Consider the following 27731-nt stretch of genomic DNA (forward strand, 5'->3'; position numbering starts at 1 on the left):
TCTTTCATTTTCCTTCATTGTAAATCGGACCCAAAAAGCATTTATTGACTATTTTTTAAATGTTAAATAAAATGTTGGCGAAATTAGGTCGTTTGTTTATGATAGAAATCCAACACAAATTAATGCAATTGAAAAATGATGGCCAAATGCATTAATTATATACTGCTTGATTCATATTGGACAGAATTTGATAAGTATCAATACACACACACACACACAACCCTGGCTAGCTAGGGCTATGCCCTGCGCTTTAGCCTACGGCTTGCTCTCGGCGCTATGCGCCTCGGTGTGTTGGTTCGCTCCTTCGTCGCTACCATATGATACTCACTATCGGAGAAGTGTGGAAACTATTATTATTTGTTATTATTTACTGTTAAACATTACCGAAAAAATGTCGAAACTAGTTTTATTTGTTATTATTTACTGTTATACCACTATCGGAGGAATGTGGGAACTAGAATTTTTTATTATTATTTACTGTTAAACATTACCGGGGGAATGTGGGAACTAGTTTCATTTGTTATTATTTGTTATTATTTATTATTATTTATTTATTATTTATTTATTATTTATTATTTATTAGTATTTTGCATCATGAAAAATCATGAATGCCGCCATGAATGATACCATAAATGCTTGATGACTTGATGTAAAATAATGAGCGCACAACAATACAAACATAAATAATTGATGACTTGATGGAATGTAGAGAATAATATTAATGGATATCATGTGGTAGCGACGAAGGAGCGGACCAACACATCGAAGCTCGCGACGAAGGAGCGGCGAGAGCACAGCGGAGCGAACGAGTGCGTAGCACGAAGTGAAACGAGATGTGTGTGTGTGTGTGTGTGCTAATACTGACAATTTCCATTTGAATGGCAAAGTTAAACATATTCTCAAGTTAAATTAGTTTTACTTTCATTTTAGGATGGGAAAATTAATTGAAATTTGAATGCTTTACTTATATAAATCATTCAATAATTGAATATTTGGATAGAGGTTGGCGCCATTTCAGTTAATGAAAAATCTCAGCATCAAATCTTGCTTTCTAAAGCCAGAAAAAAAGCAATATATAAAAGAACAAGTCACAAAAGCAAGGAACAATGGATGTAAATGGCAAGATATCTTTGATTCTTCGTCAATTCCAAAAAGTACAATTCATAGGTGGGCTCACAAGGATATGTCTCTTGAGGCTCGAAAGCAAAGACAAGTACACCCTAGAAACAGGAAGCTGCTAACTGATGAGAAGGAAAGAAGCCTGATACAAATGGCAATTGATAAAAGAGCAAATCATGAAGTAGTTTCAATCGAATGGACAAGAGAAGCTATTGTAAGAATTACCAATGGGAGAGTTCAGAAAGCTTCTGATTAATATATCAGTAATTTTTATAAGAGGCATGGTTGGCCTAGCCGAAAAACCCAAGAAAGAAACAAAAAAGAAGTTCGAAGTACCCTAGAGCAAGAAGTGAAAGATTTTCAAGATGAAGTTTCGAATTTTGTTTCTTCCAATTCCATTCCATCATCCAGGATATTTACCATGGATGAGACGGGGTTGTGGAATGGTTCTGTTTCACAACGCACTTACGTTAACCCATCCACAATGGATTCAGTAGGTGTTGTTTCACCTGGAGATCATAAAAGAGATACAGGTGTTGTGGCGCTATCTGCCGATGGAACCATTCATCCTTATTTCATTTCTCATTCTCCTCAAAAAACTAAGAAGGTCAATGGGAGAAGTGTTGTTGTTAAAAAGAAAGTGGCAGGAATGGGCTTTGATCAAATGAACCAATGGTCGGAAGAATTCGCAAACAAATACGGAAACCCTTCTGGAACTGTCTTGATCATGGATCGCCTAAGAGTTCACATGAATTCAAAAATTAAGAAAAACTTGGAAGAGAAGCATGTTGAGTGCTTTTATCTTCCACCACAAAATGCAAAGCTTGCTTCTGTATGTGATGATTCTTTTTTTTCTGTTCTGAAGTCAAGAATATCGAAAATGGACACAACTACAACAGAAAAGAAAAAAAAAGGCTTTTTTTCACTTTGCGAAGAGTTTCCGGAAAAAATGGTTAAGAACTTTTATCATCATTGCGGATGGAATTTTGAATAAACGAAAAATCGACATTTTGCAAAATAATTGAAGTAAATGGTTTACGAACTAATGTAGATTTGTTGATAGTGTTGTGGTTTTAAAATTCTTGAAATGTTGCTTGGCAGATCCAAAATAGTAACTCTCTTGTGCAAAAGTGACACCGGTGGAAATCTATCGTTTTCCCAACTCTAGATAAATTGTCAGTATATTAATACACCTCCTCGAAGAAAAAGAACATTGGCTACCAAGTCTAACAAATAAATACATGCACGCTGACAATAATACTTCAAATCGAGTTGAAGGTTTCTTTGGTAGCTTAAAGAACTTAACTGATCATCAAATTCTTTCACTACCATTGATATTTCGCGCTGTATATTTAAGGGGTGAAAGATTAAGAATATTATCAGCATCAGATAAACGAATTGAAATGCCTGATGACATAATTTTGAGAGAAGATGCATTAAAAATAGGATCAGTTGCACTTAGCATTGTTTTAAATGAATACAATGAAATGAATAGAGTTGGATGCATTACTGAATACAATTCGGAATGCTGCAATATTTGTATTATGTTTGGGATTCCATGTAAGCATTTTGTCTTAGAAAGAATTAAAGAAGATAGAATGCCTCTCCTTTTACTTGATGATTTCCTTCCAAGATGGAGACATTCTGATAATTTAAATATAAATTTAATTGATAATAGTGTGGTTACTGTTCAAAAAAATAAAACAAATGATTCTGATTGGTCGTATTCAAATTGTGTTGCAAAATTTGAAAGATATTTCAGCTCAGCTTCGAAGAATCAAAAAAACCAGGATATTTTGCATGCAATTCTAGATAATTTGTTTTCGATTGAACATCAATCTGGGATAAATGAAGAAATACTTTTACCACCAAATTTTTTAGTTCCTGGTCGACCTCAAACACATCCAAGAAATAATACTGAATTTGGAGCACCAGAGAAAAAAAGCAGTATAGATGTAGCATATGTGGGCAGAAAGGTCATACAGCACCAAGGTGCCCATTAGCTAACTTAACTTCTTAAGTATATAAAATTTAATTATTTTTTTATTTTAAATAATAAATAATAAATAAATAAAATATATAAAATAAATCAATAATATAGAAATTATCTAAGATAAGTAATAAATTAAAAATCAAATAACAAAAAATATGAATGAAACATTAGTAAATAAAGTAATTAAAATTTGAAATTATAAAATGAAGTAATTTGAAAATATAATAATGTTCGGCAAAATGATTTAAGATGTAATTAAACATTCGGAAGCATTTGGTAATAATTGGTAACATTTATCATATAATTGGTAACAATTGATAACATTTCTAGTATAATTGGGACCAATTGATAACATTTCTAGTATAATTGGTAGTATTTGGGGAATCCGAATAAAATCATGAAATTGGCGCTACTTTTACCTATTTTTGGCGCGACCTTACAACAACTTTTTCAATAAAAATTTTAACGCAAAACCGAAATACGAATACAAATTTGAATGTATATACGATCATATTATACACGAAAAGTGAATCGCTAAATAAATGCCCAATATTTTTCTATAGCTATAGTTGTTGCACTTTTAAACCTGATAACCGAAATTTCAAATACGTTTATATGTTTCCTTCGTCTCCTTTTGAAATACCTGTGGGATCTAAATTTCTATGTGGTGATGTCATGTGTGATGGCCTTTGTCTCAATTCTGTGGATAAATTTCCTAATGGTACTGTTTCAACAAATCGTTCAATATGTTATCCAACACAACTTTCAGTATGGTGCTATAACACTGGAAGCAAAGCAGCAATGATTTTTATTTCTGGATTCATTTTTATTATTCCATATATATTTTTTATACTTTATTATTGTAATCATAAGCAGCAAATCCTCAAAAACTTTCCTTTTTCTCGAATGTATTTTCTCTTCTCCTTTCCTCTTATAACACTATTTTATTTAGGCGCTACAATATCACAATTAATTTGTTGTTTCACATTTGATGTAGGCTCTACACTTTTTTATCCTTTACTCTGCATATATATCATAATTATTCTGATTAAAGTTTTTCTTCGTTATCCATTTTCTGACTCATACAAGTCTCCATATTTACCAACCAATTTTTTCATTCGTCCTAAAGTTGTCACACTTGAAGAGCTTCAACATGATATAACTAAAGTAAGAATGGCACCGCCAACATTTTTAGTCAAAGGTCCAAATGTGAAAACTTATGAATTGGAATACTTGACGTGGCAAGAAGAAGGAGCAGATGTTCGACTTCCGTCCAATGTTCCGATTTTTGCATATTTCTCGATCGAGTCATATCCAGCAAGTGACGTTGAATTAGAATTCACTGTTAATAATCGCAGAGGGCAAACGACTTATAAAATTGTGGCGAATGTTGACGTGGAATGTGAACCAATGATTTTGATGAATGGAAATGATAAAACCTTCGAGTTACTTAACAGAAAATACATGCGAATTGTTTATTTGATTTCGTTGTTGTTTTCATTCGATTTCATTTTGGACCTTGTCTATTGGGCACATGTCGAATTTGTACAGATAAAATGTATAAAAAATGCATCGACAAAAGATGAACTGCGCGCAAAGTACGGAGAAAAGGATATGAACGCATCTGCGAATGTGCAATATGATAACGAGTTGATTCATATGTCAGATGCAGATCAAATTTTTTCGGAATTAAACCCAAATCCGACAACATAAAACATTAAGTGCAATATAAAATGTTTATTTTTAGTTAGTATTGACTATAAATACATTTGTTTTTGATTGTATAAATTATAGATAATTGGATAATGCTTTGATGAATTTAAATAATTAAAATGCAATTGCAATATAACTTGATACATTGTCTCCTTTTTATATATGTTATATGTAGGTCATATGTCCATTATTGAATATTTGGTCTACACTTTAGAAAATATCTCAAATCAATCCAAAAATATAATGTGTTTGTTTTGTTTTTAGAATTTTATTCTTAAGTAATATATATAAATTAAAAACATGATGTAATATTGTATCAAATTAGTTAAATTTCTCAAACATATTTATGGATCAATATAATAATCCTACTCATAAAAATGGTTATTCGATCTATAAAACTTAATCAATGTTTAAATTACTCAATTATTCAAATTGATATAAATCCATTGGATATTAAAGTAGGTAATTTATTTGAATTGAACAATGTGATATTAAAGATTATTATAAATCTTATGCAAAATTTTCATTTATTTAATATTTTATAATTAATGAACAACTAAATCATTTATCAAATTCATATACATTTTACATTCTTGCCTTTGCACACAATTTCAATTCGAAGCCATTTGCGTCTTTAATTGTAAGTTTTTCATTAATAACTTCTTTAAAACATCCATCATTTCATCAAGATAACCTTCAACTATGATAATGTTCCATTAACAAATGAAGGAATAAATGGTTATACTACATCTAAGACATCAATTTTCTTTACAAGCTTAATAACATTTAATATTTTGAGTTGTATGAAATCGATTTATTTAATTATTATTTTAGAAGATATATAAGATAAAAATGTTTTTCATTTCAATTTATTGTTAAACAAAGTTAAAAAAATAAAGTTTAGTTACACAATTAATTTATTAATAAATTAGTCTGCTTCCTTGCTAATGTCCGAAAGCATTTGGTCGACGTCTATATTGAACTGAAGTTTATTACCCGAAATTGGTGCGTACTCGATTCCTGACTGTGTTTTTACGCATAAGAGTTGAATACAACTTGGAGCAACTCCAGACGAAACATCAAATTGTATGTTACCGAATTTTGCTGTTACTTTTCCACTTTGATGGATTTGAATTGTTCCTATTTGTCCATCTGCTGCAGCAACAAGTGGATTTGTGTCAATTTGTGCGGAATCATTAGGATACGCAATTGGAAGAGATGATGGAAGTTGTACAAGAATAAGTTTATCGCCTTTTTCTGTTGATAAAAGATTTGAAATCGGGGTCTTTTGTTCAGGAACAGGAACTAGTGGAAGCTGAACTGCTATATTTGATTCGTCTTGAATTGTGTCATCACTGGCAATTAGAGAAACTGGTTTAGAATTTGGAGGATGTAAAACTTCACCAATCGTTTGTTTCCTCATTGAGGATGGTGTGTTAGCAAAATCAAGTAGATGTGGTTGCCTAGGTTTCCTTGCTGGTGCCTGTTTTTTAATTTCTTTTTTGGTAGGCAAAGGAGTATTTAATTGTGTAAGCATAGGTACAGAGCGACTCGAAGTCATAGAATTTGTTCTAGGCCTAGCTGGAGCGAATCTTGGAAGTGGTGTTGGATTTTTATTTTGAACTGGCTTTTTATCTTGGTTGTTCATTGTACTGAATTTGAACAAACCTAGTCAAAATTGATATGGAAATTAAACGTGCACCTTTGCTCGTACTTTACGATAGCACAAAATGACAAATTTGAAGCAAATATAATCGTTTTGCCAACACAGTTAACAACAAAGTTTCATATATGAATTACTCAATAAAAAACATCCAAGTAATATATTGCTATTATTTGTTTTAATTCCATAATGTAAGAATGCTTAGTTAGAAATAAGCTTTTAATTAATTTAAATAATAAATTTTTATTTCAAAGATTAGAATCGATTTTTTTGATAGCATTTTCCGCAGCGTGTTTAAATTTGTTTTGTTCTATTCTTAGTCTCTTTCTAATTGTTTCCTTTTCTACTTCAGGGAACAAGAATGCGGCCACCAAATCCCTTGCGACAATAGCCTGATCGTTACCACTATTCGCAGCAGTTGCGGTGAAATTTGTAATTTTCTCGGCATCTTTCATTGCAATATTTTTCGCGATATCATTTGCTGTTACGTTTATCGATTCGTTAATAATACTTTCCAAATACGAATCCGCAGTTTCATAGTTAACGCCCATAATTTTCCTAAACGCTTCGTCTTCGATTTTTTGTCGCTTAATTTCTTCTTCTCTTCTTCCGTTTTCTTCCGCTTCTCTTCTTCTTCTTTCTCTTTCCGCTAATTTCATCATTGCGTCGATTCTTCGTTCTTCCATTCTTCTTTGTAATTGATTATTCAAGAACACTAACATTTCGCCAATAACTTTTCCTTCGGCGTTTGATGTCTTTTCGATATTATTCCGTAAGTTCTCTGCGATTTCTTTCTCTTCTTTCGTTTCCGATTTCTCTTCAACTTCTTTAAGCGCTTCGATTGTCCTTAACTCGCGTATAAGTTGTCGTTGGTTTTCTAAACTATGATACATCTCATTTTGCATCGAACGACCTCTAATTAATCGCTGCAACAATATTATCGCCATTTCGCGTTCGTCATTTTCAATATTAGGTTGTATAACAGGAGTTTGTGGTCGCGGTGGTGGCTTTTCGATTCGTTGTGCAATTTTTAATGGTTGTACTTTCTTCTTATTGTTAATCGATGATTTGTCGCCTCGTTTCTCAAGTACTGATTGCTCAACTGTCTTTAGATATTCTTGTTGCGCCTTTTCGGAGCGTTTCCAATTCTTCTCTTTACGAAGTGGTTTAACTTGAGTCTTGGAATACATCGATTCGATTTCATTTAACGCATTTAATGATGTATCAGTATTAACATCGCGTTTACCATATACGGCTTTGTTCATGTAGCAACGGGAATCAGCTTTACCATTACGACGTAATGGCGCATATGCACTACTTCCTTTATTAGAATATTCGTTTATTATGTCGCGCGTGGTTCGATTACGTGAAGTCATTTGGCGTCGTTGCTCTGTAAGTGTACGCAAGACTTTAAGTCGCTTCTTTTCGATACGTTCGATCGCTGCTTTGCGCTTTTCTTCACGAGCTGTTATTACACTTTCGACTCGACGTTGACGGATAACTGAATCTTCATCTTCACGTTGTTGAAAACTTTTGACAAGAAGATTAAGACGTTGTTGTTGAATTTCATTGATGTAACGATCACGTTTAGCCCATTGTTCAACTTCAATTTCAATTAAGCGCTTTTGTCGTTCTTCAATTGAGAGATTTTCAAGTTCTTCTTCTTCAAACCAGGCTCGTGGTTGAGTATGATCTGTGGTGTCGGGAAGCCAGGGATCTGTTTGGCCTGAGGATTCACGATATGCTGTTTGGACTGCAACATCAACTTTTTTATGTGATTTAACTTTCTTTTCATGTGGTGATTCTGGCGCTGTTATTGGTGTCGTTGCAAGAATAACATCAGGTGGGCGTGCTGTAACATTACTTGTAATTGGAGAAGCAAAGAATAACGGTCTATCTGAACCATTGACATCTGTATTTTGAAGTGTTGTACAATACGCAACATTAGGCGTAGGACGCATTGTGCTATCACGATAAAATGGATCATATCGATAATCAAATTGCCTTGTTTTTGTTACTGCATAAGACATTTTGAATCTCGAAAAAATTCGTTACTGAAAATGACCGTTAACGTACACAAAACACATGAAATGTTATATGAAAAATAAAATGGGGGAAAACATTCTGAAGATTCTGGAACAGAATAATTGCGATACATCTCTCATACGGCCACCAGATAACTTCGAAACAACAGATAATCCAGTTTATGATGTAAATTTATCAGGTTTTGATACAAGTGAACTTTTAAGAAATGTAGGCTTACTATCATCAGATGCTAATCTATCAAATGAAGAAAAATATATCAGAATTAAAAGGTTTTATTTATACCAAATTAACATGCAAAAAGAACAAGAAATGATAAAGGAAGAATGTGCAAATATAAAAAATATTTTAGAAAATGGTAATATAGAAGAGATAAAAGAAATTTTCCAAAGAAGACGTCAGTGGGCAGAAAGTTCTAGAAAATGTAATCCAGAACTCGGAATATTATGCAATTCAGATTCATGTATTAATAATGCCGTTCCATTCTCTGATTATTGCATTGCACATATATACAAGGATGCTAATCAGAATTTGTTTGTTAGATGCGAGGAATGTGGTCATGTTTATCCGAAAGCTTTCTCTTGCTTATATTGTAAAAAATGATTAGAAAAATTAAATTAAATAAAATTCACATAAATATAAAAAATTGTTTTAATTTTATTCACAATCGATTAGAGCTAAAATTTCATTTACTCAAACTTAAGCTTTCTTAGACTAAATAAGAGAAAATCAAAAATAAATTTATTTTTCAATTTTTTTTTTTAATTAAGTTTAATTTTTCTAAAAGTTATTATTATTAGTATCTTCATTGTAAGGGTTATCTAATTTATATTTTTTCCCATCGAACCATTTTGACTATTATCTGAATTTTTACTTATTGGGGGTGGAAAAAGTGCGTTCGTCAGCCTTTTTTTCAATGAATAAAAAAGTAAAAGAAAATTTGTTTATTTATTATGCTATGTATTAACCTTGAGTTTCGATTGTAATTAAAAGTCTGTTCATCCATTCATTATATACGGCTCTGCACCTACATTCTTGGCAATTCTCTTGGTCGATGCATATGGATAACTTAATATAAAATTGGCTATTTTTTGATCTAAATCTGATCTTCTTGGTATCCCTGTTTTTTTCGATTTGAAAATTGAGAATGTATGTTCATTCATCTTTTTTGTCCATTTCTGAACTGTTCCAAGTGTAATAATATTATCACCATATACAGCACATAATCGACTATATATGTCTTGATTTTCATTTGATTCTAACAAAAGAAAATAAACAACAGAACGTAATTCCTCAATTGGAACTGACATAAGAATGATTAAACGTTCTCTTTCAGAGGGTATACTGAAAAAAAGTTGTTTTACTTCATGCATCATATTTATTTGGAAAAAAGTATTATAATAAAAATGATAATATAATTATTATAGATTTTATTTATATAACTTGATTATATAAATATCTAATATAAATCAAAAAAAAGGCCTGACGAACAGGCTTTTTCCACCCCCTATATTTTGGCATTTTCTAAATTCATCTTTTGTTCTATTTCACCATTTCCTTCAACATCTAAAAAAATAAAAATAAATATGATGTTTATTTAAATAATTTAAATAAATGCTGAATATATCTGGTCCATAGCTTAGCATATATATAATGCCAAAATAAGTAATTTCATTTTGAAATACGTTGTGCATTATAGTAACATATTAACATCACCAATTTGTATGCATACAGACATTATTAATTTTGCTTTTAAATTCATGAATACATGGAAATTCCATGTTGATAATTGTCAATGCAACCATAAAATTTATATGCATATTTACACAAGATAATATCAAAAACATTACTTTTCAAGTCTACTCCATAACCTTCAAATAATTTTTAATTCGTTTATAACCAAAATATTACAATAAATAAAAGTTTTTATAATATTTTTTTTAAATCATTTATCAAAAATTTATATTATTATTCATTGATTCCTTTTCCTCTTTTTGCCAAGTAAATGATGTGGTACATTTGGATTTGCCTTACCAAACCCATACTCTGGTGGCGGTCTGCTCTTCTTTCTTGGCTCAAAGAACGTATGTCCATCCGGCGCGTTTTTCTTTAGTGATCTCGCGCCGCCAGTCCACGCGTACTTTCTTCGCGCTTCCATTAGCATGTCCTCACTAAGGACGAGACGTGGCTTCTGATGTTTCCCTCCACGATTAGTTGGAATAGAATATTTTTTGCCGCGCGTTGTGGGCTCGAAACGCTTCGGAAGTGGAAGTTCGTGATCGCCATCTGCGCGTGTGACCAAAGCGTATCTAACGAGCTCATGTTGGCCGCATTCAGGACAAAACTCTTTTGTGGCATCAAGTGTTTCAGCACCACATGCTGAACATCTCATGAGCCATCGTTTAACTTCGGCAATTCGTTGGCCAGTTGGAGAAACAACATGTATACCCATGACAACTGCAATACATTGCATGGTCGCATCACCAGTACAAAGAATAACATGAGCTGTATCATTGATTTTGCCGAAGTTGTCAACAGTGATCCATTGATCAAATCCGTTGTTGAAGCTTGTGTCTTCTTCAGTTTTATCAGGTGGTTGCATATCAAGTGATAAAGCAATTAAACGCATATCGGTCTGACTTAAGAGATTTATATTACCTGATTCTGTGGCACATTCAACAACTGCATTATATGATTCTTTAGATGGTTCACGGATAATAATGTCATGTGATACTTTGATGCGTTCAAGATTCTCACGAGACCTTTGATCTCTGACTTCATTCAATGCATCTTGTGTTGTGTAGATTTTTTGTGGGGCTTGAATGGTTGTGTTCCCTTCAATGAAAAAATTTGCATCAGCTATAAAAATAGTTTGGTTGTCGTCCATCTGCAAGACCACAAAGATTCAAAACTTTTTCAATGATTTATAAAACCAAAGAGAACGTTTAAAAAATGCTTCGTCCAAATCCATATATATTGTTCTTATTATATGATTAATCTAAAACATTAGAATAATGAGTGGTTAAAATAATTTTTTTTGAGGTATTTTCATTGTTGGTATACTTAAATTTAATTAGAGAATATTTGTTAAACTTAGATTTTACTGTTTAGATGAGGAAGTAGAACGGCGAGTGCAGCATTCACGGAATTCAGTCAATGATTCAAATAACTTTTGAATTTCATCGGTAGTTTCCATCCAAAATTCTTGTGGAGATGAAGTTGTAGAAAATGTAATTCTTACTAAGAAGTGATCCTTTTCATCAACTTCATAAGACTTTATCATATTACCTCGAGATTCAAAAACTGTTCCTTCAAATCCTCCCTTAATACTCATTCTTTTACGGTAGAAATCAAGCTGAAGAGTTCTCTTTACGTTTCCAACAATGAATTGCTTCTGGGTTATATCAAAAGAAAGAATATGAGTTCCAAGCTTGTCTGTTGGTCTTTCATAAAGATCTAATGTTTGAGATGAGATTTTAGATCCTTCAAGTGCCTTTTCTGCGTTGAATGCGTCCGGAAAAGGGACAAAGGGACAGGTCTTCATCATCGTCATTTTGTTACAATGAAATCAAGAGAAAACTTGTGCCAGTAAAAATTGAATAAAACAATATGACATTTTTATTTATTATCAAATATGGATAAAAAACGTTTAAAAGTAAGAAAACCGTTTTGTTTCCATGTCATCCTTTTCTTTTACGCAAAGAGCAGTTTTGCTCACAATTTGTAACCGTTTGCAACACAAAAAAAGCGCTTTTTGTACATCTTTCTGGCCAGAAAAGATTTATAAATGAGTTCTGAAGCATTATTCGAGATATTTGATCCTTCACTTAATGTACATTATGAAAATGGAAAATACCTTACATTTACATCACCAGTTGAAATTTCACAACAAACAAAAGATGGAATGCGTGCGATTCAAGACAACGCATGTAGTGTTATTATCGCTCCAAAGAAAGGCGCTAACAAGGTGTTTCAACTTAGAGGAGGAAATGAGCAACAACGTTTTGATATGCTTAAATATGTTTTATCTCATACATTAGATAAAAAAGGCAAACCTTTATTTGATCAAAAAGTCCTTCCATTTCCATTGAAATATATGAAGTACATGTGTTATGGAATCACCAATTCTACTACTTCAGATGATTTAAAGAATCCAGAATTTTCTAATTTAAACATTGAAAAATGGAGTAAAATTCAGCCACGTAAGAACCTTGAATTAGCTGATTTCACACTTCCACTTACTCTTGATTTTATATATGCATCAATAATTCTATCGTTATTTGCAAGTGAAGAAGATAATGCCAAATTTGATGATCTGAAACGCGATGAAGAACTTGACAAAAAGATTATTATCGAGCTTAACATTCCAATCCGTTTACCAGTTGCTGTCAAACGAATTCCTGGCTACAAATATGAATTTACTTTTGCTAAATACAATGACTATGAAGCGCAAGAAATATGTGATCAAATTGAGAAGCTCATTATTCCCACACTTAAGAAATATTCCGTATTATCTGTAATCTATTCAAACGTTGATCAAGCCGAGAAAGGACCCATTAAAGAAAAGATGTCATCACTTAACAACATTGACTTAGTTGTTGTTCAGGATGAGCCTACATTCGAAGAAGACCTTGCAAAGTCATATGTCATATTCATTTCACATGACATGTCAGAGGAAATCAAAGAAAAGCTGAAACAAATATCGACCGAATATTTCGAAATAATTCGGCTCTGCCAATGCTCGAGGTGCCATTGTTTTTACTCTCCGACTCAATCTGGTGAAGCATGTATCACTGGTGCACATGAAGGTCATCAAATACCATTTGAAAATGGCGATATGGAAGTGTTTGATTGCAATGATGAAACTGGTGAAGAAGAAATATATATTAAAATGTCATGTTGCGATGAAATACCGAAGAAGTACATGAATGACCCTGATTTTTGCTGCAAGAAGATAAACAACGGAGATCACATCGAGGAACAAAACCCACAAGCAAAGTCTGAAATTGAGTTCATTGATCACATTCCTGATGTAACTGAAAGTATTGATAATGCACCCAGTGAGTAAACAAACAAATTTTTTTTATTAAATTAATTTTTCGGTACCATCAACAACTATTATTGTCGTTTGTTATTTCGATATCTTATTAAACCAATTCCATGGAATGTAGTAAATTGTATGTAGTAAATACAGATTTATGCGGAGTTAAATGTTGAAGAATCAAACAATTTTTTTGATTAATGATTAGACATAGAACACAAACAACAAATAAACATTTTTCTTATTGCAGGTGATTTATTTAAACATTTTGTGATGAACTATTGTGACTCTGTGTTACTGGAGGCTGAGCGAGTAAAAACTCACCATGATCAGTTGCAAGTTCGAGTAGCGACATTCTCTGTAATGAATACAGATTGATATGAGAAAAGTGACACGGAACGGGGGGCACCAATTTTGGCGGTGGGAAAATTGATGGGAAAATCTTGGCTATGTTGGGAAAGAGAGAATAATTTGGGGGCTTTGGTTTGTTAACCTTCTTACGTAGTATTGATGGTTGGTGGTCAATCTCTTGGGAATTTATAATTATATCTGTAGAACGAATTTCTCTATGGATCTTGAGACATTGTTTTTTATTGCTACAAGTATTCCCACGGAGAGCATGTGGACATCTTTCAACAATTGAAATAGTCGCCTGGAGTCGATCCTGACCAAGAACATAATCATCAAGAGCCATAACGCATGAATCTGCAGATTGCTTACTTTTAAACTTGACAAAAACAGAAGGTGATTGGGATTGAATAATGAGCTTATTTGACGGATGATTTGATATGGAAATCTTTGAAATTTTTCCATATTGCCCTAAATACTCTGGTTTTACAAGAGTTTCTTTTGAGAGTAATTCAGACGGAATTCCAATAATTTGAACGATTTTGGAAGAAAGATAATAAACTGGAGTTGATTGATCACTATTTGTGCTAACAGGCCTATATTGTTCACCAACTCGCTTAGATGCATTTGCATCATATGGTCTTCTGCAATACGGACATTTAGGCTCTTTTTCTTCCAGAAGCCGATTAAAACAGAAACCACAAACCTGGTAACCGCATGGACATGGATAAAACTCATATTCTCCGTCTGTTAAATTGCTTATACATAGAGGACATAATTTTTCTGGTTTGCTCATTTGTGGCTATTTTCGTCACTTTTTAATAATCAGCATTTTGTAAAAAAAATTTGTTTTGAAGCTTCTAGTTTTTCAAAATCATATTTAGCACCAAATGATTGCTTTTTTAAGAGGAAGAGAGAAACTTATGAAAGATGACTGTTTAAGATGAAGATTTAAATTCGAAAAAATCTGAACTTTTATCACAAACGAGTGAAAAAGCATTATATATGAGTTACCGAGTGATGCCTAAATGATACTTGCGTTCAAAAAATCTGTTTTTTTTAACTTTCAAATTGATTCAGTATCATGATCATAAGCTTGCTAATAATATGCAATCCACCAATGATTTTTATTGAAAAATTCAAAATTATTTTAAAACATATTTAATGATATCTTCAAAATGTAAGATAATTTTTTTTCTTTTTTAAGTTTTTCTGAATCCCAATTTTCTAACTTCAAAATCTCTTTTTTACAATCAATTTTTTTACATTAAAAACATCTTTTTTATTATGCATGATTTTCGGATCTTATAGAATTATCAATGATAAAAACACCAAAATAAATTAGTACATACTACAAATCACACGTTTTTAATTTAAAATAATTGATTTTTGGGAAAAAATGTTCAATTTGGTGGCAGCATATCAACAACGGTTTACGCTAGAATTCAATTCAATATTTCACTTTTTCAGTGAAATAAGATTTTTCAGGGAGTATAACATGTTTTACTATTTTAAAAAATTTCTCATTACAAAAAAAGCTCATATATTAAACATAGTTTTATATGTACTGGATAACAAAGTTCAGTTTCATGAAGACTAATCAGATAAAATAAATTCAACACAGAAATGGAGCTGGTTATTTGGCGCCAAAAATTCCAACACACAAATTTCAAAGCTTTATTCAATTTTCATTTTATTTATGAATTCAAAAAGCTAAAAACCCCGGGGTAGTTTTTATGAACGTTTTTCGAACTAATAACACCCAAGTTCATGGAATCTACAAATGGATCGACTCTAACTCAGATGGGTCGAGCGATGGTGAGTCAAATGATCAATCAAGCAATTTTGAATCCGATTCAAATGAAAATTTTGATTCAATATTAATACAATTCAATCCAACAACACTAGAGATAAAGAAAATACCATACTCAGAAATCATGCTCGAGAAAAATCGTATCAAAGATCGATATCAAAAATTCAACATAAATTACTTAGATAACGTTCAAAAGGATCTTAAATCTCCAGATAGAAACAACAGCGTGGAGTGGATAATCCACATTGGGTTTCGGCTAAGACTTAATGATTTTTCTATATGCATGGCAATCAAACTATTTGATAATTTATTATCTACAAAGCCTTTAAACAGAAATGATCTTGAACTTGAATGCGCAACTCTATTATTAATTGAAGCCAAGGCAAATGAGCCTAACAATTTGTCAATTGTTAGTAAGATAATCAACTTGACAACAAATATAACAGATGAAATGCTTCTTGAAAATGAAATAATGATATTCCAGCACACCAACTATAATGTTTTTGTTATAACTCCTCTTGATTTTATCCAATATTACTTTAGCATAATCATTGATTTACCACTTTCAGATAGCTCACAGAATCTTTTTGAGAACACTCGATTCTTTTTATTCTGTTCTCTTTCATTAGAGTTTTGTTGCAAGTATACATGTGAGGAAATTGCACTTGCATGTATTTTAGTTGCATCTGTCATCACACCAGAAACAAAAGTCAGGATATCAAACTTAACGTTCAACATAAACTGTGCGGGGGACGTTTACACATCCGTCAACACAGTCATCAACGATACAACGTCGATCCTATTTTCTTATTTTTCAGAGAGAATCCAAATGATCCAAAATTATTTTAAAATTTCTCGTGAAGAGTTCATGAACATATGTCAAAAACATCTGGGTGGCTAACATTTTTTAATATATCACATACTTTTACAGACCAAACAACTTTTTTTTTTAATTGTTTGGTATAGTCTGGTCAATTAATTATTCAGGTGAAACCAACAAAAATTTTTGTTTAAACTAGCAAAAGTTGTAAATTTGTTTTTCAGTAAAATTTGTTCTTTCTTGAATTTATTTTTTGCATTAATCAATCAAACTCACATGCTGTGATTTTGTTTAGAGAAACAATTTATTTTTCGTTTTATGAAATTTGTCAGAAATCTATTACTTTAGCAAGGTATTTCATGACATAACTCATTAATGATAAATATTGATTTCTTGATTTCTGTAATATGTTTTACGTGTAAAGTTGCATAATGCATAATCCAAATTTTACAACATGTGCTGATAAATGTTTTAGAATGGTTTACACACAAACAAATGAATACTCCAGCGGATACAACTTCCATTCAATTTTGATCTCTAAACTTTTCAAAAAGTATTTTCAGATGCGGTCAAAAAAAGTTAAATGATCAGACAGAGATTAGGCGAAAACATTAGCAGCTTAGTCAAGGCACTTGGGGCTTCTTTGATCTTGTTTGCAATTTCCTTTTTAATTTCTGGCGGATGGGACATTTATTCATATTTAAAAGTCAACAATAATTTCTGGAAAACTATCAATTTTGGGAAAGAAACATATGTATGTGTAGTTGTAACACTTTCAACATGCGCTGCAACATTTGCATTAATTATATTTATATGCGTATTATTGTATTGCAGTAGTCATTATGTCTTCTTTCATTTTTTGTTTATCATACTTTGTGTTATCTCTGTCCTTGGCGATTTTGTTTTTCTCGTTATCCAAATTATTATATCAGCACAATCCCCAGAGTCGAATATTGCAAATGATTTATATGGAACATTAAACCAAACAACTCCATCACAAATAGCAATTCAATGGATGAATGAAAATAATTGTTCACAAAACATAGAAACTTGTAAAGATCCATTATCTCAATTTGTTCATCAAAGGTGGACAATATGTTTATACGGTGCAATTGCAAAGATTGCATTATCTGGTTTGCCGCTAATTGCATTTATTATTGTTTTGATTCTCATGGGATGTTCAAAACAAGATCCAACAAGCGATGACATAACAAATATTCCTTCAGACTTCAATTATCTTGAACAAGCACTTGTAAGTACAGGAAAAGCTGTTACTTCAAGTTTGAATAGTGCATTAATTAGATAATCATCTTTATAAAGAATTTTATATTTTTTGTTATTTAATTTTCCTCACTAATTTTAAATAGTTTATATTTTCGTAACATTATACAAAAAGTTGACGATAAGAACAGAATTATTCGCTCAAAAAAAAAAAAAATTTAAAGTCAACATTTAGTTCTTCTTTTTTAACGCAAAACTTTAGAATTTGGAAATTTTATTTCCAAATCTTCTTTAATACGATCACTGATTTTTTTATGCATTATGAAATTTTGATTTAACAATTCCATAAAAATCACATAACTTTCAATAAGACTTCATAATTCTTGTTATTTATTGAATTTGTTGAATATCAAAGAACTCTGCTTTCCCGTTTTCCTTTAGCAGCTTTTTCACAAACGCCGTTAGTTCGTTTGTCACTGTCATTCTCATCTTTTTGTTGCTCAACTGCTTCGTTCCATCTGTGATAGCTTTGTTTAGCGCATATTGAACAAAAACGCCAACTTTCTTCTTCTGTTCCATCTGTTCCTTCTCCATAACAGCTTCAGCTTCATCAAGGAGCGAAACAAGCTTCTTCTGGAGGCCTTCGATTTCCTTCTTTTGCTTATCTAAAACTTGTCTGATAATTTTCGAATATTTCATTTCAACTTTTTCTTGTCGCTCTTCACCTTGTTGTACTTGGAGAGAGTCAGCTTGAGCCTTAGTCTTCATTGCATCCTCGATTTCGTCTACTGAAGCGAGTTTCTGTGATTGGCGCCAAAGATCATAAACTTCTTGGGAAACTCTCCTTTTTTCACGGAGCTTCTCCACCTCTTTCTCTGTTTCTATGTCTGTAAGTTCTTCAATGTGACGAGCTTTCATCTGCTCAAATGTATTTTCCGTATCTACTCTGATTCGTTTTTCAAACTCACGTGAATCACGAACTGCATCTTCTTGGTTCTTATCATAGTTTTCAATTACTTTTGTAATTTCATCACGAAGCCATTTTTGGAATGATTCAATTACTTTTCCTGTATTATCTGTTCTTTGTAACTCAATGTATGTTTGAATTTTGCTTGATTTATCATAATCATATTCGTATATCATGTCTTTTTTAAGCTTACGAAGTTCTTCGAAGCTTTTTCCGATAACTTCAGGAATCTCTTCCTCAATCTGAGACTTCAATGTTGCCTCATCTACTTCTTGTTTTTTTGATTTTTGTAATTTGGCTTTTCCTGATATAATTGAAGTTCTTGAAGGTGAGCGATCGCTCATTCCGACAATATATAAACGGACATAGTCAATTCAAAAAGTGTCGAGACAAACACGAAAAATATTATTTTACATGCATATTCAAGTATACTTAGGGAAGATGCTTCGAAGCCTTTCTTGTTGGAAAGTGTTTTATAACCAATAATGATAAAAAACTACTTAAATTACGTTGATATCTTTTTTTAATTAAAACTAATTCTATACCCTGTGGAAGCTTTTACCGAAAATCTAATTTGATTTAAATGCACACCATATATTTTTCATTTTAACTTTTGTATGCATGAAAAAGGAAATTTTTCATGATTATAATCATGTTTTGTTTTACTAACGAACATTCTTTGATGACAAGCAAATGATTAAATCCTTATAAATTTGGGAAAATTTAAAATAATGCATATAATTAATGTTAATTTATTTATTATATAATAATCCTGGATTTAATTTAAAGGCTTTGGTTAGTTCAACTCTTGTATGAGTTTTATTAATCTTAATCAAATAAAAATATTTGTAAAAAATTAATTTGAAGATAATATATTTAATAAAAAAAATTGTTAGATGGGTTCTAAATTGAACCTACTCATTAAAAATGGAATTGATGCTATTTGCTTATCAAAAATCTGATGATCAATATCAGATAAATCATAAAATGGCACTGCACGAAGTGAATATTTTGATGAAATTTCAAAAAATCCATTTTCAGGAAGCGTCACAAGATACCATCTTTCAACTTCTTTCGGAACAGTTACATGTACAGGAAGATAAGGGAAAAGTTGATCAGTAAATTGAGGACGATACCAAATTGCTAATAATTCGTTTATTTCGTAAGAGCCTTCAACCAAATTCATCTTTTTAGAAAGGAGTCTTAGGACCCCACTTTCGTCATCTTCTCCTGGTCCTAATTTTCCACCAGGAACTACAATAGATTTATCTATCTTTTTCTCTAATAGAAGCACATGAGGGTGTTTATGAATATGAACCAAAACAACTGCTCGAACTGAGTTAATTGTTCCAAATGATGGAAACAGTAATCGAATTCTTTCGACTTTATCTGGCTTTATTTCGCCCATGTCATCTTCGCTAAAATCATTTGAACCAGAACCACAAGTAAATTTGTAGAGATCAGGGATTTTAACAGGAATTTGCATTCGGTGAAATCAAACAAAGTGAAATGTGATGTGAAAATTTTCATGGCTTCTGTTTTTTCCGAACTAAAGGAGATTATCTCATCAATTGAAAGTGTTAATGATCCAGACAATCTGATAATTGATGTTGTTTCTAAAATGAGCGAAATCAACGAGTTATTCATTGAAATTTCGATCAAAAAAGGAAAACATTTAAAAGAACTCCAAAATATAAATGAGAAAATAAGGCACAAGTACAACGAATATGAAGAGAAACTACACTTATGTCAAACTCTTGCTGATGAAAATGTTTCAAACGAATTCAATATTGATCCTAACAAGCTTAAGCTGAGACCTGTAGAAGATTTTATAAGAGAGAAAGGCCTTACAGAGGAAATAATGCAGCATTTAACAAAAGAAGAGTTTTTAATAGAACGAATGAAATATGAAGTCAATCAAATCGAAATGAAGAAAAATGAATATAATAAAATAGCAGAACAAAAGGTGGCCCTTCAAGAACAGCTAAAGGTTGCACAAAATAAATTTGGAGTCTTTTTAGTCAAAATGCAGAAGATGTACCAAGAAGTTATGAGCTTTAAACAAAAGCTTGATGAGGATTCTGCTTATCCCCAAAATTAATTGAGAATGAATATGATAAATATAATTTTTTTTTCGAAACATAAATGTATTTTTACTGTTTATCTTATACTGAAGCAATTACTTTAAACAATACGTTTTTTTGATATATATAAAGGCAATTTTTATAAAGACATTTCATTTCATCAGCACATGCTAAGTATTAAAGTACATCATTTATTATTTTTGTAAAGTTTTTTGGGGAACAAAAGCTTTGCCATGGCTAAAAAAGAAAAAAGCAGCCAAAGGTTGTGCCATTTTAACCAATTTGGACGATTAAACATTCATAAAGAAAAATCTCTCTGAAATTAGTATTGAATTATCTCATCCAACTTACAATTTTTGAATTGATTTTTTCATTTTAAATACTTAACCACAAAGAATCATTCAAAACCCGAAATTAACCACATTTTCATGACACTAGATTCAAACATATTTTATCCATTATATACAAACCCAAATCATAAAATATTATAGATTTAATTTTAATATTTTATTTAATAAATTATTTTAGAATATAAAGTTTGAGAATTGCTTTAATAAGAAGATATTCTCATAAATATGAGTGGTTAAAAATTGAATGAAATCAAATATAATTATAAATGAGCAGACCATTACGTAAGAACCCATTCTCAGTTGCAGAAGATATCCAAATCTACAACCATGTGTCAAGAAATGGCCCATGCAATTGGGGTTTGATTGCTGCACAACTCTCAAGAACACCAAAACAATGTCGTGAAAGATGGAACGGACATTTAAACCCATCTATTAACAAAGGACCTTGGACTCATATGGAAGATTGTATCTTAGCAGAGAAACAGAGCATCCTTGGAAACAAATGGGCAGAAATTGCAAAATATCTTCCAGGCAGAACAGATACTATTGTTAAAAACAGGTGGAATACTTCTGTTAAACATAGGCTTGCAGAGTTCCGTAATATTCGAGAACCAAATAACTATCAAGTTAGTCTTGATATTTCAACTTGGCTTGAACAATTCCAGAATGGAAAGCCTGAGTGTCTTCCTAATTTAATGAATATCACAACATTGGCTCCTTTGATTACACAAAAACAATAAATTGTTGCCATAAAATAAAGTTACTTAAAATAGGTCTTAAAGTAAACTATTTCTGTTCTAATTGCAATTTCAATGAACTTTGAAGATCTTTATGTAAATTCTCATTTCAACAATTTCTTAATTAATTAACGTTCTGTAACGGTTAAAACGTTATAACAAATGAATCTTGAAGAAAACAAAGTTTTCCTCACTGACACATCTGATTCAAAAACAGGTGATGAAAAATTTCAACGAAATAATGAAGGAGGTGAGAAAACTGAAATAGAGAATTCAGAAAACATAAATCAAGATAATCAAGATTTACCTACTGAAACAGAAACAACTGAAAAACAACCTACAGAAGAAGAAGATAAACTTGAAGTAAAAATTGGTTATGAAAATGAACAACAAGAAAAAGAAGATGAATTAAATTCTCAATCAAATCAAGAAGAAGAAATAATTCCTCAAGTAAAAATTGAGAATGAACAAGACCAACAAGAAACTCAAGAAAAAATTCAAGAAGAAAAAAATTCAAATACACAAAAAACTCCAAAACCCAAACAAACTCATCACAAGAAACCTAAGAAAATTGAAAGAGATACTGAAGAAATCAGTATTCTTAACTTTGAAGATAAATTCAAAGATAATGAAAAACCTTATTTCACAGAAGAATCGACAGTAATTGCCATGTGTAGGCTTGGGATTAAACCATCTCATCTCATGAAACCAACAGAAGCTGATTTTTCTGAATATCCAGATTTCCCAGATGTTCGTAAGAAAGTTGAAACCACTTTATTAAATCGGCGTGAGAATCTTATTAAGCAAATAAAGCAAGAGCGCGAAAAAGTACAAAAAGAAATTGAAATGCGGAAAACTATGAGTGGACCAATCACTCAAACCACAAGAACTAATCCAGGGAACAACAATACATCGAAATCTAATTCGAGCGCTGAACAAATTGAACGAATCCGAAGAATGCAAAAGAAAGAAATCGAGCAACTTATTACAAATGAGTTAATTTATGAACAAACGAAACGTGACGAAGAAGAACTTCAACGAAAACGCGACGAACGAATGCGGCAAATGAACATAGAGATCCAACAAAAGCAAAAAATCGAAGCGGAAAAGCGGAAGCAAAAGAAAGAAGCAATAACAATTCGAATTGCAGAGCGTGAAAAGCAATTAATCGAACTAAAACGTAAACAAGAGAAAGAAGTCGAAAAGAATCAACAACACATTGCAGAGATGAAAGCTAAAAAGCAAAGGGAAATGATGCAATTAGAACTTGAGCGCCAACGACGAGCAGTAATTCGTAGGGAAACAATCGAAAAACAAAATGAAGAAGATCGAAAGAAAATGATTGAAAAACAAAGGCAACAATTAGAACGTGAACGTCTTATGGAACAACGACGTCAAGAACAAGTTATAAAGATCAAGAAACGAAACATGAAAATATTTAATGAGCAAAAACAACGTTATACACAAGCACAACAAAAAGCGCAACAAGAGAATGAAGAAAAGCGACAAATTATGGAACAAAAAGAAATACAAAATCGGAAACGATATGAAAATGTACTTAAAGAACGTGATTTACAAGCGCAACAAAAGAAAATCCAAACAGAACAACTTATGGAACGTAATAAGAACGCGAGAAATAATATCGAAAAAGCTAAAGAAGAACGAATTAAAGAACTTGTGTTTAAGGAAAATAAAGATCAAGAAAGACGCGATGCGATTTTACATGATAAACTCGAGCGATATAAACGCGAAAGACAAATCGAAAAAGAGAAATTACAATATATCGAAAAGATGCGCGAAGAACAAGAAAAGAATGAACGGAAACAACGAGAAGCATATTATAAGAAATCGGAAGAAATCGATAAAAATGTCGAAAATGTTAAGAAATTACAAAGCGAAGAATTAGCGAAGAAAATCGCATATCAAAAGTTAAAGGATAAAATTAGAGATGAAAATGCTGAACGAATGAACGCGCAAAAAGAATATATGTTACAAACTAAAGGAGAAATTAATCGACAACGAGAAAAAAGAGCACTTGAATATGTACAAATACAAAAAGATAACGCAATGAAAAGAAGAAAAGCATCAAATGATTTGGAAATGAAGAAGTTAAAAGTGAAAGAAGAGTTTAGAGAAATGATGAAACAAGGTAACCATATCGATATAGATTATTTAGCAAAGAAATATGATATAGATGTGAATGAACTAAAGGCGAAAATAGAAAAAGCAAGAAAAAGAAATCACTCAGTAAATGGTGAGCAAAATAAAACAAATGAATCAGAAACAGAAAATGAAAATGAAATAGAAAATAATAACTCAAATAAAAAGCCAAAAAGAAATAAAAAAGAAATTGATGAAAAACAAAAAACAAAGAATAAAGAAAATAAAAATGAAACTGATGATAAGAAAATAAATGAAATTGTAATCGATAATAAAAATAACACATCAAATGAAGTACAAAATGATGATGAAATTGCAATTGATAATAAAAATAATACAACAAATGATCAGAAATTAAATGAAATTGTAATTAATGATAAAAATAATACAACAAATGATCAGAAATTAAATGAAATTGTAATTGATTATAATAACAACACAACAAATGATCAGAAATTAAATGAAATTGTAATTGATGATAAAAATAACTCATCAAATGAATTACAAAATGATAATGAAATCGTAATTGATGATAAAAATAATACAACAAATGATCAGAAATTAAATGAAATTGTAATTGATGATAAAAATAACTCATCAAATGAATTACAAAATGATAATGAAATCGTAATTGATGATAAAAATAATACAACAAATGATCAGAAATTAAATGAAATTGTAATTGATGATAATAACAACACAAGCGATGAACAAAACGGAAACGAAACACTTGAGAACAACGAAAATGCGAATGAAGCTAAAAGTACAAATGAAACAAAAACTGAACAAAATAAAAACGAAACAGAAGCAGAAAATAATTTACGAATCCAACCACCAGCAATAGAAAGAACAACATGATATAAAACCTTAAAATATAGCACCTGATAAAGATACAGATTTGATATGGAAATAAATATCTATTGTTTTTATAACTTTGTTTTTTCATAATAAAAATTTGTGTATTATTGAAGCAGTAATGAAACATATTAATATGACTTCCACTTTATTCCATATGAAGAAATCTTTGGGTGAGCAAAAATGAACGTCGATAATTAACGGTTAATTTTGGTTTTGAACATATATCTGGTCGACCATTGGATTTTGGATGGAAGAAAACATTGCAATAAATAAAAAAGAAGAACTATCTAAACTAGAAAAAGGTGACTTTGATGCTATCCCAAATCTCCTTCAAGTTTTTATCGAAAACAATAATGAAGATCTCCTTATTGAGATTGGTATAAATATAACAAAAAATGCAAAACCAGGAATGTGGTTATCACAAGGACAAGGTATTGTTATGTTTGTTCAAGCAGCTTTCTTCTCAAAAAAAGCAATAGCAACATTAGCTCCTATTTTTGAACAAATTTCATTACTTGAATACACACAGCACATTTTTACTACCGTTACAAAAGCAATGATTTCCAATCCTGATCAAGCTGTACAAATTTTATTATTTATTTCATCCCGCGCTGTACAACATACTCCTACATTTTACACATATGCTATTGGTACAATTGTTGCAACAACTTCTGTTGATGCTGAAAATCCACTTTTCCCGGCGACTTCACAAGCTTTCAAATATTTTGTAGATTTTGAACCAGAAGCCACAATAGGACCACTTGAGAAATCCATGACTGATGTTATTCATTTTCTTGCAAGTCAAAATCGGGAGAACTTCACTGTTTTTGCAACCCCACGATATGTTAATACTATGAAATTCTGGAGCCCATTTATGTTTCAATATACTAACTATGCTAATGCATTTGTAGATGTTGCGCTTCATGTCATCCATGTTGATAGCTCACTTAAGCTTAATCCATTCCGTCTTCAAATTCTGAGGATTTTGATCGAAAACCGCCAATATCTTCCATGTGTTGCTCCACTTGCTAAAATATTAGGGAAATCTCTTCAAGAAAAAAATACTTCGGAAATAGATTTTGATTGGGATAATCTTCTTGTTGCCAATAAGGAAATAGCACGCACTGTTAAATACCAAGAAAATCTTTTTCATACATCACTTGAACTTTTGGATATATGTCTTACTGAACTTGGGAACAAAGTTGCATTTCCAGAGATTGTTGCGCCAGTAAACAGAGTGATCAAGAACATGAGAGAGAATCCTGTTTACCAGAGCAAAGAAAGAGAAATAAATAAATTTGCGAAGAAGATCGAAAGAAATTCCAGATGGATAACAGAGCAAAGAGAGAAAGAAGCGAATCAAACGGAATTCAACATAAGAGAGACATCAATAATTGAAGGTAAAGCGCCAATTCAAAACTGATTATGAATAAATACAATTTCAAAATTTTTAATTATTACGTAGGTGGTGAAACAACCACTTTTTTGGTAATATATACATAAATTAAGCTATATATTAACTGTGAAAAGGCTCAAGAAAAATCTGATGGACAATTGTGAGATCCCAAAAAAGGTGAATTAATTTTGCGGTTACAAATCCATCAAGATTCGTTCCTCCACAATTGACCGATACTCACAACAAGGAATCACAAAATTAAACAGAAGATAAAAATATTTTAAACATTTTTCAACAATTCTTGTATATACTGGTTTAGATGTGGTGAATTGGTACATCCAGTCTTTGCTTAGATGACCGTTTGTGTATTGTATCTTACACGAATTTAAATGGAAAGTGACTAAATTCAAAGGAATTTTAAAAAAAAATTATTATATCTTCATAAAAATTCGTCTACTGTTCTTATATGTTAAAATCTGATATGTATTAAATACATTACAAATAATTATAAAATTAAAAATAAATCTATAAGAGGGAAAGTTGACAGTGTCTTGTCACCACCTACCTATGTATGCATATATGAAACATATGATATGTCTCAAAAGAGAATGAAAAACCGAAAGCCATAATTAAACAAGGTAAAAAATTTAAACATTTTTACTTCAAAATATAGGTGATCCACCTATTACCAAAAAGTGTTTTATTTTTTGAACAATAAAAATATTTTGTTATGCTAAAAGTGGTGACATTTGGAAGAGTTACTTTCAGTATTTGTGTCGATTTCTTCTTGAAGTAATTTGACTATTTCTATATGACCATTTGTGGATGCCAACATAAGTGCTGTTTTATATATTTAAAATAATTTCCATATATTATTAGTAATTAGAAAGTCATTAAAACAAATTTTAAATAAAGTAAATATAAATCTTTAGCATTAATATTGATTCCATTTTGTTCGAGGAGTAATTTAACTATTTCAAGATAACCTTTTTGAGCTGCAGACATAAGTGCTGTTTTATATATTTAAAATAATTTCCATATATTATTAGTAATTAGAAAGTCATTAAAACAAATTGCATTTCTATCATTAATATTAATTCCCTTTTGTTCAAGAAGTAATTTCACTTGTTCTATATTACCATTTTTAGTTGCACGAATAAGTGCTGTGCCAAATGTTTTAAACAAGTACCAAATATTATTTCAAAACAATAAATTTAGAATATGAATATATCTTAAATTTATTTTATTATTTTCTATTACATATTTTATAAGTTCTGTGTTTCCTGATTGTAAAGTTAAAATAAGCATAGAGTTTGGAATTTTTCGTTTTTGAAGGAAATGCTTAACAAGGTATAAGTTTCCATGTGTTACATACTCATTAAGAATTCTGTCAACTATATGAAGT

At 31.1% G+C, this 27731-nt stretch overlaps 13 protein-coding genes across 13 annotated transcripts; 7 read left to right on the forward strand and 6 right to left on the reverse strand.

Moving 5' to 3' along the window:
* Positions 1-1540: 1540 nt before the first annotated feature.
* GO595_005691 (IS630 family transposase) lies at positions 1541-2113 on the forward strand (the record flags this gene model as incomplete). The annotated part of the gene is made up of 1 exon (XM_067918961.1): positions 1541-2113. The coding sequence occupies one exon, from the start codon at positions 1541-1543 to the stop codon at positions 2111-2113; it is 573 nt and encodes a 190-aa protein (XP_067774070.1).
* A 1905-nt stretch (positions 2114-4018) lies between these two features.
* On the forward strand, positions 4019-4825 carry GO595_005692 (uncharacterized protein; the record flags this gene model as incomplete). The annotated part of the gene is made up of 1 exon (XM_067918962.1): positions 4019-4825. The coding sequence occupies one exon, from the start codon at positions 4019-4021 to the stop codon at positions 4823-4825; it is 807 nt and encodes a 268-aa protein (XP_067774071.1).
* Positions 4826-5753: 928 nt separating this feature from the next.
* GO595_005693 (uncharacterized protein) lies at positions 5754-6473 on the reverse strand (the record flags this gene model as incomplete). The annotated part of the gene is made up of 1 exon (XM_067918963.1): positions 5754-6473. The coding sequence occupies one exon, from the start codon at positions 6471-6473 to the stop codon at positions 5754-5756; it is 720 nt and encodes a 239-aa protein (XP_067774072.1).
* A 263-nt stretch (positions 6474-6736) lies between these two features.
* GO595_005694 (protein MAATS1-like) lies at positions 6737-8518 on the reverse strand (the record flags this gene model as incomplete). Its single annotated transcript, XM_067918966.1, has 1 exon — positions 6737-8518. The coding sequence occupies one exon, from the start codon at positions 8516-8518 to the stop codon at positions 6737-6739; it is 1782 nt and encodes a 593-aa protein (XP_067774073.1).
* Positions 8519-10503: 1985 nt separating this feature from the next.
* Positions 10504-11418, reverse strand: GO595_005695 (Nin one binding Zn-ribbon like-domain-containing protein; the record flags this gene model as incomplete). Its single annotated transcript, XM_067918967.1, has 1 exon — positions 10504-11418. One exon carries the CDS (start codon positions 11416-11418, stop codon positions 10504-10506), a length of 915 nt encoding a protein of 304 aa, XP_067774074.1.
* Positions 11419-11631: 213 nt separating this feature from the next.
* Positions 11632-12084, reverse strand: GO595_005696 (uncharacterized protein; the record flags this gene model as incomplete). Its single annotated transcript, XM_067918968.1, has 1 exon — positions 11632-12084. The coding sequence occupies one exon, from the start codon at positions 12082-12084 to the stop codon at positions 11632-11634; it is 453 nt and encodes a 150-aa protein (XP_067774075.1).
* Positions 12085-12318: 234 nt separating this feature from the next.
* GO595_005697 (uncharacterized protein) lies at positions 12319-13599 on the forward strand (the record flags this gene model as incomplete). The annotated part of the gene is made up of 1 exon (XM_067918969.1): positions 12319-13599. One exon carries the CDS (start codon positions 12319-12321, stop codon positions 13597-13599), a length of 1281 nt encoding a protein of 426 aa, XP_067774076.1.
* Positions 13600-13831: 232 nt separating this feature from the next.
* Positions 13832-14716, reverse strand: GO595_005698 (uncharacterized protein; the record flags this gene model as incomplete). Its single annotated transcript, XM_067918970.1, has 1 exon — positions 13832-14716. One exon carries the CDS (start codon positions 14714-14716, stop codon positions 13832-13834), a length of 885 nt encoding a protein of 294 aa, XP_067774077.1.
* A 3448-nt stretch (positions 14717-18164) lies between these two features.
* On the reverse strand, positions 18165-19085 carry GO595_005699 (uncharacterized protein; the record flags this gene model as incomplete). Its single annotated transcript, XM_067918971.1, has 1 exon — positions 18165-19085. The coding sequence occupies one exon, from the start codon at positions 19083-19085 to the stop codon at positions 18165-18167; it is 921 nt and encodes a 306-aa protein (XP_067774078.1).
* Positions 19086-20269: 1184 nt separating this feature from the next.
* On the forward strand, positions 20270-20842 carry GO595_005700 (uncharacterized protein; the record flags this gene model as incomplete). The annotated part of the gene is made up of 1 exon (XM_067918972.1): positions 20270-20842. One exon carries the CDS (start codon positions 20270-20272, stop codon positions 20840-20842), a length of 573 nt encoding a protein of 190 aa, XP_067774079.1.
* A 599-nt stretch (positions 20843-21441) lies between these two features.
* Positions 21442-21915, forward strand: GO595_005701 (Myb-like DNA-binding domain containing protein; the record flags this gene model as incomplete). The annotated part of the gene is made up of 1 exon (XM_067918973.1): positions 21442-21915. One exon carries the CDS (start codon positions 21442-21444, stop codon positions 21913-21915), a length of 474 nt encoding a protein of 157 aa, XP_067774080.1.
* A 159-nt stretch (positions 21916-22074) lies between these two features.
* GO595_005702 (uncharacterized protein) lies at positions 22075-24930 on the forward strand (the record flags this gene model as incomplete). Its single annotated transcript, XM_067918974.1, has 1 exon — positions 22075-24930. The coding sequence occupies one exon, from the start codon at positions 22075-22077 to the stop codon at positions 24928-24930; it is 2856 nt and encodes a 951-aa protein (XP_067774081.1).
* A 247-nt stretch (positions 24931-25177) lies between these two features.
* GO595_005703 (Noc2-domain-containing protein) lies at positions 25178-26353 on the forward strand (the record flags this gene model as incomplete). The annotated part of the gene is made up of 1 exon (XM_067918975.1): positions 25178-26353. One exon carries the CDS (start codon positions 25178-25180, stop codon positions 26351-26353), a length of 1176 nt encoding a protein of 391 aa, XP_067774082.1.
* Positions 26354-27731: the final 1378 nt, after the last annotated feature.

This window comes from Histomonas meleagridis, assembly GCF_020186115.1.
Source record: "Histomonas meleagridis strain 2922-C6/04-10x chromosome Unknown contig_39, whole genome shotgun sequence".
NCBI classification, from domain to species: Eukaryota; Parabasalia; order Tritrichomonadida; family Dientamoebidae; genus Histomonas; species Histomonas meleagridis.